The 16,980-nt window shown below is 37.2% G+C and overlaps 1 protein-coding gene across 1 annotated transcript in view; it reads right to left on the bottom strand.

Annotated features, from left to right (window-relative positions):
• GREB1 (growth regulating estrogen receptor binding 1) overlaps positions 1 to 16,980 on the bottom strand; it is a 52,500-nt gene that overhangs the window by 14,889 nt on the left and 20,631 nt on the right. Inside the window, exons 16-23 of the mRNA XM_042818280.1 lie at positions 16,293 to 16,429; positions 14,658 to 14,997; positions 13,120 to 13,235; positions 12,242 to 12,441; positions 11,165 to 11,254; positions 8,506 to 9,122; positions 1,922 to 2,024; positions 64 to 222 (exon numbers count right to left, since the gene is read on the bottom strand). Coding sequence (XP_042674214.1) covers positions 64 to 222; positions 1,922 to 2,024; positions 8,506 to 9,122; positions 11,165 to 11,254; positions 12,242 to 12,441; positions 13,120 to 13,235; positions 14,658 to 14,997; positions 16,293 to 16,429 — 1,762 coding nt within the window. The remainder of the gene's footprint in view (positions 1 to 63; positions 223 to 1,921; positions 2,025 to 8,505; positions 9,123 to 11,164; positions 11,255 to 12,241; positions 12,442 to 13,119; positions 13,236 to 14,657; positions 14,998 to 16,292; positions 16,430 to 16,980) is intronic.

Consider the following 16,980-nt stretch of genomic DNA (forward strand, 5'->3'; position numbering starts at 1 on the left):
CACCTGCTAAAACCAAATAAATGTATGTATGTGTAACATTTAACAGATTTTTCAAATTCTAACCTTCACTGTTTACAGCCTGAAGCTTGGAACAAATCAGACTTGCATCTTCATATTTTGGGTCATGGATAGTATAGTCAAAAGGGATCTTCTTAAACATCTCCAAATCTGGCCATGTATCTCCAGGCTGATGGTAGCATTGATCTGATTCTTCTTTTATGTCTATGAAATTATTGAAAAATAAAAAGTAATGAAATTACAATTGCAAATATGCCTTTTATTATTATAGAATGTTTTGCTATGAGTACAATCTTGCATCATTTTTTAAATCATTCTCATTAAACAACATTATTATGCATAAAGAGGTGCAGATTTGAACAAATATACCTCATTTCTCACTGCAATTTTGGCTTTTAATTCATAATGAAAACAATTTTTAAGGCGCTAGTAAGGCTGATTTACCTGTATCTGGACATTTGCAGGCTTTCCACTGCACATTTGTGAGCTGAGTGGAGAAAAAATACTTATTGGGAAAAAGAAACTCCACAAAAAAACTTATTGGGAAAAAGAAACTCCACCTCAGAAACTAGGTGTTAAGTACCGTGCAGAGTTAAAGTCAGATGCCTCTTCTAAGGGGAACTAAAGGCCAGAGGAATTGAAATCAGGCTTTTTTTGAAACAGGGAAATTGGCATAAAACAAACCAGCAAGCCAACAAACATGCACAGTAATCCTAATGAAATGCTTTTTTACTTTTGTCAAGAGGATGAAAGTAGTGAAAAGTTCAATTTGGGGATCAGTTGCCAGCTATTGTAAAGAGCTACAACTCAGTGTCTATTAATATTAATTGATTATTTAAAATTATTATAAATTATTTAAAATCCAAAGTAAATATGAACCCAGATGGAATTAATCAGATGGTGAATTTCCAATAGAAGGGCATTCGTTACATTCAGTATTCCTTGTGCCTGCATAAACCCTTCATCTATGTAACCTTCTAAATCAGCTTTTCAATTTGGCGTATTATTCTGCACAACTACTTTGCTCAGAGCTGTATTTAATGACAGAAGTGTAGTAAAATCAGGAAAAGATGTCATCTGCTGCATGAAGTTAATGCAGCACGAGTCAGGTTGTGATTTTAAAGCATAGACACTGTTCCATGCTCCCATTTCCTTATGGCACCCAACTTTCACTTGTGATTTCGTGTTGATTTAACTTGCCATGTTGGTTGCTAACAACAACATCAGAGCTTGGCTTTCCAGTCAGGTTACCAGATCTTCCTACATTCCTGCTCAGCCCCATGCTGAACTCAGTGGCCATGCAGTTGTCCTCCTATCAAACCCTGGGCTCCCCGGATAAGCTATTCTACTATTATATGATTTCTCTATCCATAATTGATCCATAATTACTGTGGCTGAGTATCTAGAATTAGGAGAGAGTGAGTAAATGATGATTTTAGAATTTCAGACTAAAACTAGTTATTAGAAAGCAGGAAACGTTTTTTTCTTCATGTGGTCTTATGTATTTAGAAAATATAACATTGCTCCTGGCAATACAAATGTGTCAGTGTTTCACTGATTGCTTTTATGCATTTCGCCTCAAAAGTTCATTCCAATTTTAAACTTAAAAATGATGGCTGGATATCATCAAATGTACATAAAAGCAGATAGTTATTTACCAAGAAAAACAGAGGTTTGTGGAGAGGAAGGCTAAACTCTAAATGATGAGTGAAATATTAAAATGTTCTCAAGTATCAGTTGAAGATCACAAAAAAATCTAAAAATATTTCAACAATATTTCTAATTGCTGAGGTGAACAGCATAGAATATGCAGAAAAAAAAATACTGCTTAAATTAATATAACGAGTCTCTAAATTCTCCAGAAGCAAATTATATTTATATATTATTTATAACAAGAACTTACTAATGTTGATTTCTTCCTCATCATAAACATCCACTTCCGTCAGCCTGATCAGCATTCTGGACAAAATACTGAGGAACTGCAGGTAGGCACCTGTTTTCCCTATCTGTAAATATACAAATCAGAAAATACAGAACTTTCATTCTCATCTGGAAATTGCAGCTGAAGTGAAACCAAATATTAATATTTAGTGTTTGCATATCCCTGTACTTTCCTATTCCCAACCATAAATGACAAGCTCAGGTGCTTGATGTTTTTTAGGTGCTCTTCATGTTGCAAGTTAGTTTGGAAAATGCATTTTGTGTCACAGGTCTAAGACAGCAAACTTGAATTTTCTCTCTCTTACAGTTGCTAAAATGGCAATGAACACTTAAAAATCCACACAAACTCCTAAAGTGTTCAAAAAACAATTCATGTGATGTAAAATAACAACATAATTACTTCAGCTCTTTTGTATTTGCACAATTCATCAGCATACTGAGTGCTGTTGAAGTATCCTGAAGGAAGAAGTGTCAGACCTCTATTGGAGAACTTGTCCAGGCCACATCCAGTCCTTTTGTAGGTTTTTCAGCCACAGCCAGCGTTTAACTCAATTAATTGCTCAGTGTCTTCCACATAAAGTTTACTGATGATCACATGAAGAAATAACACTGTTACACTTTGAAAGGACGCAGTACAGAAGGGGAGAAAAAAAGAGACCTGCAAACTCATTCTGACAGGAGAATACGGAGTGAAGTTAACACATAGGTCAGTTATGGCATGTTCTCCTTCTGTAACTAGTTGTTCTCAGGTAGTTGAATAGAATTTTGAAATACGTCTACATTAGTACTGCATTTAAACCCCAGCTTTCGTTGCCAGTGCTGGGCTACGTCAGCAACATCGTGTACTGAACAATTTAAAACAGTGCTGGACTTAATATTTCCATATTTCAAGTAGCTTTTTCATTTTCTCTCAACACTTGAGTCTATGAAGATGGAACAAGAGCACGTAAACATTTGCTTTTGTCAAAATTCATCCCTGTTATTCTCAGTAAACTAGACTGCACTTGGATGAGTGTTTGGCAAGGCTTGAAAAGGGTTCCCTTTTCCCTGCTGAGGGTAAAATAAGCCCATAGACCATGTGTTCTGCTAACACACAACTCCATGCTGTCCAGGGGTAATACAGGAAGAAGTTACTTTCCATTAGAGCACAGCCCCATGGTTGAGATATTTCTGAGTCCCACGCTGAGTTTTCATATAAAATCCTTTGAGACTCATGAGAATCTTTTTACTAACTTTGGAACAAAGCTGTAAGCTTCAATGAAATACCTGTTCATTGGTAAGCAAGGCAAAACTACTTCATTCTCTACATTTGTGGCAAACTTGATCATACTTTGTTTTATTAGAATGTAATTTCTACATTTTTTCTCACAGCAGTGATTACATTTCTATGCCATTATGAATGTACTCTTTTTACATGCCCCCCACCATCCTCTGATTAAACATTAAGTGGCCTGACAGATTGAGAGCTCCGTAATTTTGAACGAATGAGAGATAAATTGTCAGAAGTACAGAGCTGTCATTCCTAATCTGTTTTAAGTGTATTCTTAGAATTGTCAACAGGCTGAAAGCCTTACTTTTCCCTTTCAGTAACCATTTAAAACTTGCTCTATCAAAAACATCCATTTTCTGTTAGCTCAGGAAACAGGTTTTCACAAATAGTTTTCAACAATACAGCTGGGGTCAGCAGGCTAACCCTAAGTGGTACTTAGATGAAAGGTAGCAATTGTCTGTTGATTCAGATATACAAAGCAGTCGGGTCACAAACTGAAAATGCTGAAAACCATTCAGCATTTTTCAGGGATTGAAAATATTGGTCCCTCACCAGGAAACTCAAACATATGCACTTTTGATATTCCATGCATCACATTTTACCTAATCTCATTATCTGTCAGCTAAAAAATGTCCAGTATAACACTGAGCTCTGTGAACTGCTAGGTATTAGCAGCACTGTATGGAAAACGCTGGTGGGAGCAGGCAGGAATCTCTCATTTTCAGACAGCTTCTCTGCAGGCAGAGAACCCAGGCTGAACACATGACCAAGTTTTTACTTTGACTCCCCTCACTCACATATTTGCCAGCATTTTCTGCTGAAGAAATAACTTGCTGAAATACAGAACACTTTTTTCAGTTCATTTAGAGAGCAAAAGATTCAAAAGAAAAATGACTTCCACTTGACAATCAACATTTGCTTCAGAAGGGAAGACCCTTGAAATCTGAATTTATAACATGCTCAGATAGGTAAATGTGCCTTTAAATTCAATAATATGATTTCTGTGTTTTTTATGTGCCATCACTTGACCAGATGGAAATGCGCAGAGTGTCAGCTTGCTTGACAGTACTGAGGATTTGTCATTACACACAGCTGCCAGATCTCTCCAAAGAATTCTTGTCTCGTATGTCACTACCCTTCTTTTGGATCAGTTTTTTGGGGCATCCACAAAGAGATGCTGCAAGCAGGATAAGTCACCTGGGGGCCATACCTTGTCAGATAATTGAAGTATTACTCTAATTTGTTTCTGGGTATCCGAACATGAAAGATAGAAGTCTGATGAATTAGAATTTGAAGGAGAAGATCACAGAAGACTTAAGTTGCAAAAATCTCATACTTTGTGAAAACTTGCAATAAATAAGGAATGAGAATCCTGCAAAGATTTAGCATTCTGGTTTCTATTTTCATCCTAAATGCAAGGCACGATTTTGTGGGATACATAAGGATATGTTTACTCCACAACTGTTCATTCATGAAGATTGTAGATGTACAAGAGCAAGAGGAGAGAACATGAATTCAAATCCTTCCCACAGAAAATTCCAGAAGAACAAAGGTTCATCTTTTGTGTCAAAGACCTGCAGTACCTACAGGAGTGGAAGCTGTTAAAAGATTTTGGTCACTGAACTGTATTTTCCATAGATATCTATAATAAACTGAAAACAAACTAAAAACTGGAGATTGAGAGAATCCAGTTAGAAAAATTAGATGTGCTTATTCATAAAATGGTCATCCAAAGGTCTGTTGTAGCAGGTCTAAGAGCAATGAGTTTCTCTATTATTTTTTTTTAATTTTTTATTTTTTTTTAACTTGTTCCAGTCATTAGACATCGGGAGCACTGGAAGTTCTTTATTATTCTCACATGTTTCTAGAAAGTACCCCCTGATAACAATCTTCACATTTGGAGTAATTTATGGCAGAAGTGGAAATAATTCCATAAGGCTTTGCTACTTTAATTTCCAGGTGAGACAGTTCTTCACATACCACAGCAGTGGTTTTCAGACTGTGGTCTGCGAACCAGTGTTGATTCATAGAAAATATTCTGATGGTCCACAGACAGCTGGTCAAATGGTGCTGGGTCTTCTTGTTTCCACTTGCTATGTTCTGCTAAAAGACAGCTAACAAAAAATATATTAAATACTTCCCTAATACTTTTATAACATTAGAAGAATGGCATTTAAGCCCATTGTACTAAAATTTTAGGAAAAGGAGAGGAGACCCAAACAGTATGAGCAGCAGTTTTCTTCCTCAGGAAATGTCTTAAGATGGTTTTCATCCCCTGAGAGAACTTCTATGATCAGGAATGGGCAGTTACTTACAGACTATGAGCAGCTTACCTGCCTATGGAAAATGCTAGTTCTAGGCTTGTAATATTCAGGTATAAAAACAGCGGCACAAAATTTTCATTTGCAGTTTGGAGAATTTTAAGATAAATGTTTCTAAGAAAAATATTTCAGTGAATTTAGACTTCCTGATAGGCATTTTGTTCAACGTCATACATTTCTACCCATAGCTATGATACTTGTTCATGCTCACTAAGCAATATGTTAGCTGCATGATCCAATGCAACACTAGGAAAAAACCCACACTATGGATATAACACCATAAAATCATATGGAAGAGGCCTCGAAGATCACCTACTCCAAGCACCCAATTACCACTAATATTGCCCATTAAACCATGTCTACCATTTCCTTAAACACCTCCAAGGACAGTGACTCAATCACCTCCTTGGGCAGACTGTTTCAGTGCCTGACCACTCCTTCTGAGAAGAAATTCTTCCTAATACCCAATCTGAACCTCCCTGACATAACTTGAGACCATTCCCTCTAGTCCTGTCTCTAGTTATGCAAGAAAAGAAGTTGACTCCCACCTCACCACAACCTCCCTTCAGGACATTGTAGAGAGCACTAAGGTCCCTTCTGAGCCTCCTCTTCTCCAGACCAAACAATCGTAGTTCCCTCAGCAATTTCTCATTAAATTGTGCAGATCCCTCAACAGAAATATTGCCCTTCTTTGGACACGCTCCAGGGCATTTATGTCCTTCTCATAGTGAGGGGCCCAAAACTGAATGCAGTACTTGAGATGAGGCCTCATCAGAGCTCAGTACAGAGGGATCACTTCCCTGCTTTTGTTGACTGCACTATTTCTGATATAATCTAGGATGCCATTGGCCTTCTTAGCACTGCTGACCCATGGTTAGCCTAGTGCTGACCAGCAATTCCATATCCTTTTCCTCTGTGCAGCTTTCCAGCCACTCTGCTCCAAGCTGTAGCGTTGCCTGGGGTTGTGACCAAAGTGTAGAGCCCAATACTTGGTCTTGTTGAACTTCATCCCATTGACCTCAGATCATCAATCCAACCTGTCCAGATCTCTCAGCCATTCCTACACTTCCCCACAGCTTGGTGTCATCTGCTAATTTACTGAGGGTGCACTCAGTGCCATCATCCAGATCATGAGTAATTAAACAAGATGGGCCCAAATACTGACCCCTGGGGACCAGTTGTCAGCTGGATTTAACTCCATTCACCACCATTCTCTAGGCTCAACCTTCCATCCAATTCTTCATTCAGCAAAGAGCGTACCTGACAAAGACATGGGCTGCCAGCTTCTCCATGTAAGTGGAGAAAGGATGGAATTTCACGTAAAGAAAGTGATATTAAAGGTGTCATTCACTGCTGTACAAGGGGCCCACAGGAGCCCTATTCTGTATTTGAAAAAGAGTTTCATTTGATAGTTAAAGGTGGTGAATATCATATACCATGGTAGGGAGCTAATGAATGAGCAAGCTGCTTGTCTCAATATAACTAGCTAAATGTCACATGTCATGTGTCAAACAACAAGTCCTTCTGATGGATATGTAGAATGCTTTCAGAGGTCTCTAAATGACTATTTTGAGAAACACAGGCTTACATCTGAGACCCTAAACCATATGCTTTACGATCAGGTGAATACTAAAGCAGTATTTACATATCAGTAAATCTGAATTTTTACGGTGTCTTTGGGAATAGTCTCTTTGTGAGTTGTGATATGTATAAATATAAAATTCTACAAAAAATTGTCACAGCTTACGTTTTTCTTAGAGATTGATGTCAACAACCTGCTGCAGAATGTTATTTTTGGGTCTGCACCTTAATATGACATTCATTTTCTTGATTGTGTAACACTTCAATCTTTGGCACACACAGGCAATTTATATTAAAAGAATTGAGAGTATTGTATAACTCCTAATCGAAGTACTTTCTGGAATCCTTTACACATTACAGTAAAATTTACAGGAACTTTCAATATGAAAAGCCCATTTATGCTCTTCTTACTTCACTGCAATATACATTTGGTACTACGGAAAAAAAATACTTAATAAATAGCAATATATATAGTTTCCTTTTCCAGTCAATAGGCATGAATGGCACTTATAATAGGCATAAATCCATATGGGTGGATCAAGATAAGGCAGGTAACTATATTTAGATGAACTTTTTGTTGATACTAAAGCAACAGGAAACATGAGTCTTTGGTTTGATTTTTCCTTTCTGACTTCTGATGTTCATGTGATGTAAATATGCTCATAGACATGTGGTCTCATTGCTTCAGGAGAGTGTGAGAGGCACAGCATCAGACTTACTATGTAACATGTGTACTGAACTAGAAGATGTCTTACTCAGACATAAGTATTAAACATTCTCAGAGAATTTAAAAGACAAGCGAGGAACTTCTTAGGACAATACCCATTTTTATGCATGATTTGAAATAAATTTACAAACTCTTGGTTAGTATTCACCTTGTAAATAAAGCTCTGCTAATGTTGAACAGGCCTTCTTGCATGTGCTACCTACAACAGATTCTAAATTTCTGCCTGTCACGTGGAGGAAACAGAAAATACCTCAACTACAAAGTTCCAGCTATCTTTAGATTGATCCTGGGAAGTGTTTTTGTGCTGATCTTTGATGTTTATTTAAAATGTAAATGCTTATTCAACTTTGACAGAAATGATGCATGAAATCTATCTTCCAAGCAAGCTATGTTTGAAAACATTTTAATGGAAAGACTGACAGAAAATGAATATTGTTCCAGATTGTCTTTGAACTCAAACTAACAGTAAAGAATAAAAGATCATTTTATTAGAAGGGAGTTGAGAAATAAGGAAATAAAATATGAGCAACTTACTCTCCACATAAAAAATGTTTCAAGTACGAATAACAATAACTAATCTGTTTTTGTAGATTATGATAAAACTGAATAACATAAATGGATGATAATACCTTGCTCTTATTACACACCTGTGGTGGCCCACTCAGCAGCAGTCTCCTTGGGTGAAAGGTGTCCATTCTGCCCTCATTTCTATTATTGTAGTCCATATGGATTGGCTTGGGCACTGTCCATTGGCGGTAGTATAGAGACTGCTCTGTGCAAGTCATCATCTTACTCATAAGAGGACGAAAAGAACTTGCCCACATCACAGAGTGGTAAGGCAAAAGGGAAGATGATTTTGGAAGTCCACTGCTGTCCGTAGAGGTAATAATGTCATAAACCAGTTTGGGCAGGAAAACTATGGGAGGCTGTTTTGATGATTTAGTCATGAAGCATTGAGAGGTCTGTAAGATGAAGGAGTTATGAGTAGGTGCAGAGGAGGAAGAAGAGGAAGAGAAAGGTGAGGAAGATGAGGAGGTGATGGAAATTTGGGCACTTTTTAGGTTTTGTTTTGTATCAGGTTGTTCATTTCCCGGAGGTAAGTGTTTGCTGATTGTTGTTTGTGCCCCCTTGTCTACCTTCTGCTTCTGCTTCTCATGGCTATTTGTAGTTTCTTCGGTGCTGTTACTTAGGACTTGGTGGGGGGATTTTGCTCTGTCTCCTGCTGTTACTAAAGGAGGAGATGGCTCGCTGCAGAATGCTGTAACTAAAGGAAAATTATATTTCAATACAACATAATATTTTAATGTAAGTACAATAATCCCAGCTAGTCAATGACACAGCGAAACACTGAAAAATTGCTTAGATACAGTACCAGTCAAATAATGCAGCCCTATAGCTCCTGCTATCTTTCAGCTTACTCATACAGAAAGTCTTAATGAGATTAGGTGGGAGTATTTGTCTCAGTGCAGCAAGTGCCTTTCCAAGAACTTACGTTCATAGGAAAGGTGTGACTGACCTGTCCTCAGCCATTCCCTATTTCATCAGATATCCTCATCACTCAAGACTATAAAATTCTGTAAACTTTTGTTCAAAAGGGTGAAAGAAAATTAGTACCCATTGGCTCTTACCCCATCAAACTACAGAAATCTCCACACAAAAACAGTTCTCAGCTCTAAGTCAGCTCTGATTCCAAACTCATGTTTGTGATACTGAAACACAGACTGACATAATATAACTCAGCTCTCAAGACTTTGATGCTATGAAACCATCCAGCCTTTGGTCAGCTCAGAGCAAAAACTGAACTCATCAAGACTGGCCTTGACCACCACATAGATATAGCTCATAGCTCTTTACTAATTCTCTGAAAATGGTGTACTTTTATTTATATATTCTAACTACAGTGATCTCTTGAGAGTTTGAGGCTTCATTTTGAATGGCTCTGAGCATCTTTAATCTCAATAACCTCCAAAAAGGAGATGTAAAGACTGTGCAGTCCTCAGAGTAGACTGAACACTGGCTCAACAGTCAGTCTCCTTGTGTTAGTAAGAATGTCTGTCTGAAGCTAGACATAGATAAAAGCAGCTTTCCATTTCTAGTGAAAACAAAAATCTGTGTTCTCAAACAACAACAACAAAAAGCAACAAAACAGATTCTGAACTAATAAAAGAGTCTGTAGCTTTTCTTGGTCTCAAGAAATGGGAAGAGATCCTAGTTGCAGATATTAATCTAAAGCAGCCACCAAATGTTTGCAATGAAGATGAAAATAAATCATCAGCAGCATGAATGGTTTCAAGAAATCACCGTAACATCCTGCAGAATATCAGTATCCCAGAGCAAAAGGAAAAAAAGAAAGAGAAAAGAGAAAAAAAAGATTTGTTTAATCACAGGCAAATTCAGGCTACACGGCCACATGCAGGCCATATGGATCCTGCAAACTGAAGAACAGATTAAAGAAGAAAAAGCATTTTTCATATTAAAGCGGTTAAAAATCTTATCAAAAATGTCTTCAAATCTTGTCTTTTTCTTTCCTTTTATAACCACCACTGTGTTTGTAGAGAAGAAACCATGGCTAAATACGCATGTCAGCAAGGTGAAAACTACAAGCAGATCAAAAAGAAGGTATTGTGACTCAAAAGCTGCAACGTTTTGAAAAGCTGCAGGACGTTGTAACACCTACATAACAGTTTGTCTTCTGAACCTTCATTCAACACTCCCCTTGTTATCTGCATTGAAAAGCATTCAAATAAACTTAACAGACAAGAAGCTCAGGTAATTCTCAACATTGTCACATGCTTCGTGCAACAATTTGCAGATTGAAAAGGAAACAAAGATTTAAGAAAAAAGATCCACCTCCAAAGGAGCTTCCAAATAGTGCAGATTTAATGAATGAACATTCCAGAGCAAAACAAAAAAGACAAAGACACGAACAAGACTGAGAATTCTTTTCTTCCTAGGGATTTTCAAAAGATTATTTAAAACTGTTGAATTGTCATAGCTTCAGTGAACGCACTCGGTACTAACTAAGGATTCAAATCTAAGTGTCACACATTAAAGGAGTACAGGAGTACCTGTACCAGGTAGCCTGTCCTATGTTTACTTTCCAAGCAAGAAATCATCTGCTTGTATTTAAGAAGTCTGATTCTAAATTACTTTTTTGGAAGTTACCTATAATAATCTCATTAAAATAGGCCTTGCCAAAAGCTGACTGATTTATGCCTTTTTTTTTCCCCTTTCTTTAACAAGCTGAACAGAAGGTTTTTTATCTATCCTAAATACAGCTTAATAGAAATAAACTTAAGGACTTACTGGAAGCTTTTGAAGAGAGAGACGAAGATGCAGAGTCATGAGAGTGAGATCTTTCTCTTTTCATAGGACTTCTTTTTTCTGAAGTAGAACCTGTTTCATGAATAGTAGCAGAGGAAAACAAAAGCAAAACATAATTAAAGTAAGCCTGTAAAAAGTGATGGCTGTATTGTTGAAATAAGGAAGAGCTCACAACTTTAGATGGAACCCTGAGCAGCCAGATTTGATGTATTGCAACCCTGACCATGGCAGGGGATTGGAACTGGATGGTCTTTAAGGTTCCTTCCAACCTAAGCCATGATTCTTTGATTTGTCTGGATTCTGTCCTCCTTCTGACACTGTATTCAATGTGTTCCTACCATGCAGCATTGGATTAGCCTATAAAATATTCTAATCATGTTGAACTGCAGTACACTTACAAAATCAGTTCTGCTGCCAGGAGCTGACACTCACAACTGTGTTTTACCTTTCATACCCAATTAGTGTCAGTGAAACCAACTGACAAAGTGCTCTGTTTTGTCAGTGTGTTATGAACTACCTCCTACCCGTTGTGTAACAGCTTTATGGATAAATTATATCTCAGCTTTTGATGATGACAGTCCCTCAAGGGCATTTGCTTGAGGTTCCTAACTTAGCTTCCTATGTCAAAATGCCTTTTTTTTTTTTTTTTCCACATGTAGTTTAGCAATAATAAACAGAGGCAAAAAGCACTGTGCTCAGTCTATCATCTGAGCTGATGTTCTAAATTGAACTCCACGGGAGTGCACCATACTTCACAGACCAGGAGAGCAGCCTTATAACTCAGATGCCTAACCTCAGTGCACCTTGGACTCAAATTACACCAACTTACTTCAACTAAATGGACAGAAATATTCATCACACCTAAGGTAGGCCTCTCTTAAGAAATAATAACCTCTCCAACTCTACTATTTCAATATGAGTTCAAAGACAGACAATGAATGGAAGAACTTGAAACCCATTTCTCATTTTCTAATATATCACATTTTTCTAATATATCACATGTATTTTTCTAATACAGCTCAATCATTTTACACCTCTTATTATCACTGGTAGCAGTACCTTCTGTTGCTATTTCTTCATCTTCATTATCAGTGCTGCTTAGTTTCTCTGGGTCGCTTTCCAACACATCATTCACAACTGCTTTCTCAGTGTGAATTTCTGAGCTCACAAAGTATGCTGCCAAACCAAGCTCTTGCTCCAAAGTTGTCCTTACTAAAGAAGATGAATTTATTAAACGTAGGTCACAGTATCTCAGTGATCTGGAGAGAAACAGATGAGAGAGTATGAGAACTCACTGTACTCTATTTCTTTTCCAGACACAGCCAAAGGGGAATATTTTTTACAATCTGCTTAAGCTACATATGAGACAGAACAAGGTAGATTTTTGGTGTTTAATAAGTTTTCCATTATGGTGCATATGGTTTTATTATTCTTTATCTAGTTAAGCAGTTTAATCTGGTGCACTGAACATTACCATCAATACAAGAAAAAAAAAAAGGTATCATTTTGGATTTAATTGAACAAACAAAAACATTTAGTGCAATTTTGGTGGTCCCAGGGCATCTTGTTTGCCTTCCAGCTTCAACTCCAGAAGGCACAGACCTCTACACATGTCCTGCTGGATATACACCAATATCCTGCACATATCTCAGCTGCTTTGAGGTATCTAAAGTAGCTATAGATACTTCTTTTTTACATACCTTTATACAATGACAACTCATAATATTTTTAAGTTACTAACATTAAGTTACTGTAAAAGCAGGAGATTATTACTAATAAACTTTTTTATTTACAATATAAAAATTTACAAAAAAATTGAAAAGCATCTTTGACACTGAAATGTTTTCTTCCCCACAAGTATTCAAACAGTTAATTTTTAGCCATCCAATAAGCAATGGGTAAAGAACTCCCACTGAGAAAATACCAGATCTACTTACCGTGGTAAAGACTCCCCTTGTGGATCCATACCACTGAATATTAATATACAGGGCAAACCTTCCAGTTCCAAATAGGTCTGTGGCCTCCAATCTACATCTTCAATTTTCTGCCAGACCTGCATAAGAGACACTATTGAACGTCCTGGCAAGGCACAAATGATCACATATTTTATCATCCATTGTTTGAATTGATTTGCACAGTGGATGGATGTTCCACCAGAGTAAGCCACATGGCAGAGCCAATTTCAACACAGGTAGATTGTACAATTCCTAAAGAGTTACAGGTAGCAATCTGCCTGATGTAAGGCAGGAGGAGAACAGACAGCATGTTCTGGTCTGAAAAGTCTCCCTGTCTCCCAGCTGCACAGCACTAGGACTAGGGCATACATGGATAGAGTGGATATGGTACATCAGGCAATAAAGATGAGTAGGAGCTCCCGGGGAGAGAAAGGGTTGCTTCTTGTGATAGATAAATTACAGAAGGAAATGAGGCTATTTCACCATAGAGGAATAGCATGAAGCTGGAAGTACTGAAGTTTTGAACACACACATTACACTGATCTCACTTAAGCCTCTCACTCTGAAGCCTCCTACTCTCCATCAAAGTTGTCAATTTTCCTAATAGTGTAATGAGAAATTTGATAACTAGTTCTGTCATTTGAATGTTTAGCATCAGGTTATACTACTTTATTCATACCAGCCAATACTTTCTGCTGTGAGATTGACCTACAGATAAGGAATACACAGCAGGAACAACAGTATGATAGTTCCACTTCTGCCGTTTATACACTTATTACCACTACTGTGAATGTCTGGGAAGACAAATGGGATGTGATTTAGAATATTGATTTTTCAGAAAAAGTTATTCATGACACAGTAGGATGAGCTTTAGGCTCCGGATGTCAAATGACTGTCTAACACATCAAATTAAGCACAGAACAGTACAATAAACATTTTTGCTAGAGCAAACAGATGGCAGTGTTATGAAGAGCAAGAAAATACCAGAGCCTTTTGTTACATACATGACTTAAGATTCTGGACATAAAGGGTATAAATGAATCTTTGAAATAACACACGGTCCAGAAAGAATTAAGTACCAGGCTGTGAATTCCAAACCTATAGGCAGCATCACCAATTTGGTGCCTTTATGCCATCTGCTGGTGAGAAGAATAATATAAATCTTAACCAAAGAAAATCCATGCAACAGTGACTTTGTGAGAAAATTGTGACAGTTCTATATGTCTGTTTTCCTTGTTGTTGTACATAAAAGCAGTTCAGCTGTTTGGAAGGGTTGCTGCAGGAAGCCAAGCTCTGGCTCTATCCGTTAATATTCAACTGAGTAACCAGAAAGTAACCATTGGTAGGACAGTAAAGGAATCACAGATGATTTGTCTACAGTCAAAAGTTGTGCTCCTTGCAGTAGTTTTGAGTTTTTCCAGTATGAACCACGCTTCAGCTCATGACCATATCTCTCACCAACAGTCTCCCCATCTACCCAACTAACAAAGTTTCCCAGTATATGTCATTCTGCAAGTTACCTTTAGTTGCTCCACAAAGTGCTTCCCTATAGTGATTCCAGAATTAGGATTTCCCAAGATTATTTCAAAGTTATCTTCAAGGGCTAGTCTTTCCCTTACATTATAGAGACGTTCATATGCCACTGCAGCCAGTGGGGTACATGGAATTCTCAACACTACCATGAGGCCATGACCACTAGGACACTGTCTTGAAGAGTTTATTAGGTTTTGGGTGATTTCCAGAGTTTCAACTGAGGTGTAATTCTTCATCTGAGAAAGACCACACACTGCCATCATAGCTGCAGAGTAGTGTTGTATGAGGACAAAAGTCCTTATCACTGCACTGTGTAATCTGGGAAACCTGAAATAAAGGTTAAATAGTGAAGTATTAAAGTAAAAGAAGCTGATGTTCTCCAAAATATAGCAAACTCAGACTTTCTCCTGCAAAGAACCCTTATCATTTACTGTCCAAAATTACAGTTTGATAGTCCTTGCAATAACACATCATTTCACAATCAGAACCGAAGTGGTCTCTCTATTGCTCAGTAAGGATTTTATAAGCAAGTAGTTCATCAGTGTTACATCACTTCAAGTTATCAACACTTTGCTGCTGTTAGAAAATTTGTCACAGAATATTTGCTAATGCACTCAGCAACACCATCAATCAAAATGCATGCACTCGACAATGAAAACAGTACTCTTACTGACATTAGCATTAGAGTTTTTCCTATTGCGTTCTTACTCAAGCTGTGTACCAACTCACTCTTTTTTTCCAAGAGGACTGAATATGTAGCAGCACTCAATGAGCAGGACTAAATATGTAGGCAGCACTCAATGAGCACTCCAAATTTCCAAGCTCAGGTACACCCTGCCTTAATGCCCACTCTATGAGAGGGAGAGATGTGGAAATGTAATAGCTTCCTTTGCTCTGATTTTCCACAAAAATGAAACCAGGCCTGCTCAGAGAAGTACCTGATGTGCGTGACCAGAGCTCCATGTCACCCCGTAGCAAATGCTAGTAGCGAAATGTGGACGTGCTCATTCTCTCAGTTAGCAATACAAATTTGCAAGACTCTACTCATCCTGTCTTAAAATTCTTACAGACTCCAATATCATCCGCAGTTGCATGCCTTCACATAATATGTCATTACACTTTTGCAGTGGCTCCATAATTACTGTTGATATATTTTCAAGCTGAGAAGCTCCTCTAAAATTTTTACCACTGATTTAAGTACACAAAATATAGTGATATACCTCCTTCCCTTTTTATGTGGTATACAAAAATGATACATTAAAAAAAAAGTCAGCTATGTCCAGCAAGTGATAAAATTGGACTAAAGTTACATTAGAAATCATTTGGTTGTGCAGTATTCAATTACTGTAACATAGAATTATCTGCTGTAACCAAGCACACACACTAATATGGGTTGAACAGTGTACAAGTTTATCTAATGAATTCATCTGAACTGATTGGATCGCAGGCCAAATATATACTGAAAAAAAAGATGAGAGGATAAAATAAGAACAAATGAAATAATTTGTAAGACAGTGAGACAAAAAAAAAAAAAAAAGAAGAATCAGGTTTCTAGTTAGTGACTCAAGACACTACAACATACTCCCTATGTTTCCTTCATTAAACTAAGGATTGTACCATACCTCTTTCCCAGAGCCATGACCATTGCTTCAAAAGAGCTGTCATACCGAAGCAGTGGGATACTATGCCCAGACAGAGTGGATTCAATGAATTCTGACAGTCCAAAGTATTTCTTGTTTTCATGATATAAATCTACACCCTAGGAGAAATGAAGCAGTAGAATTTTAAAGGTAAAAATCTACCAATTATTAATTTATAATTGATTAATCATCGGTATCTGCAGTCACATTCTATAATAGGCATAATATATTCAGGCATATAATACACAGGAAGAAAGAAAAAGTTGGTTTTTGGAGAGAAAAGAAGTTATATTCCATTTTCCCCTGTTTCTCTCCTCTCTTCCCATGTAAACGTACAGACAGAAAATCTATGTAGGTAAAAATATGTGAAGAAATTTCATATATCTATTTATATTCATGCAGTAACGCACTAGAAACAGATTTTCTAGATGATTTCTACCTATGTAACTCAAAGGTTTATAGCAGTTACTAGAGTTTACAGGAGATATAAAACATATAAAGATAATAAGCAAGAAATGACAGAAGAAGCAAAAGGAAAAAAAACTTGACATAGACTGTCACAGACCATGCAAACTTCACTCAGCTTACACAAAAATTATCAGGCCTCCAGAGTTTCAACAAGTATATAAAAGTAAAATAACTCATGAAAAGCTCACAAAATCACCTCAGA

Source organism: Centrocercus urophasianus, unplaced genomic scaffold (assembly GCF_019232065.1).
Source record: "Centrocercus urophasianus isolate 14NV4802_14NV808 unplaced genomic scaffold, USGS_Curo_1.0 seq_10, whole genome shotgun sequence".
Taxonomy (NCBI): domain Eukaryota; kingdom Metazoa; phylum Chordata; class Aves; order Galliformes; family Phasianidae; genus Centrocercus; species Centrocercus urophasianus.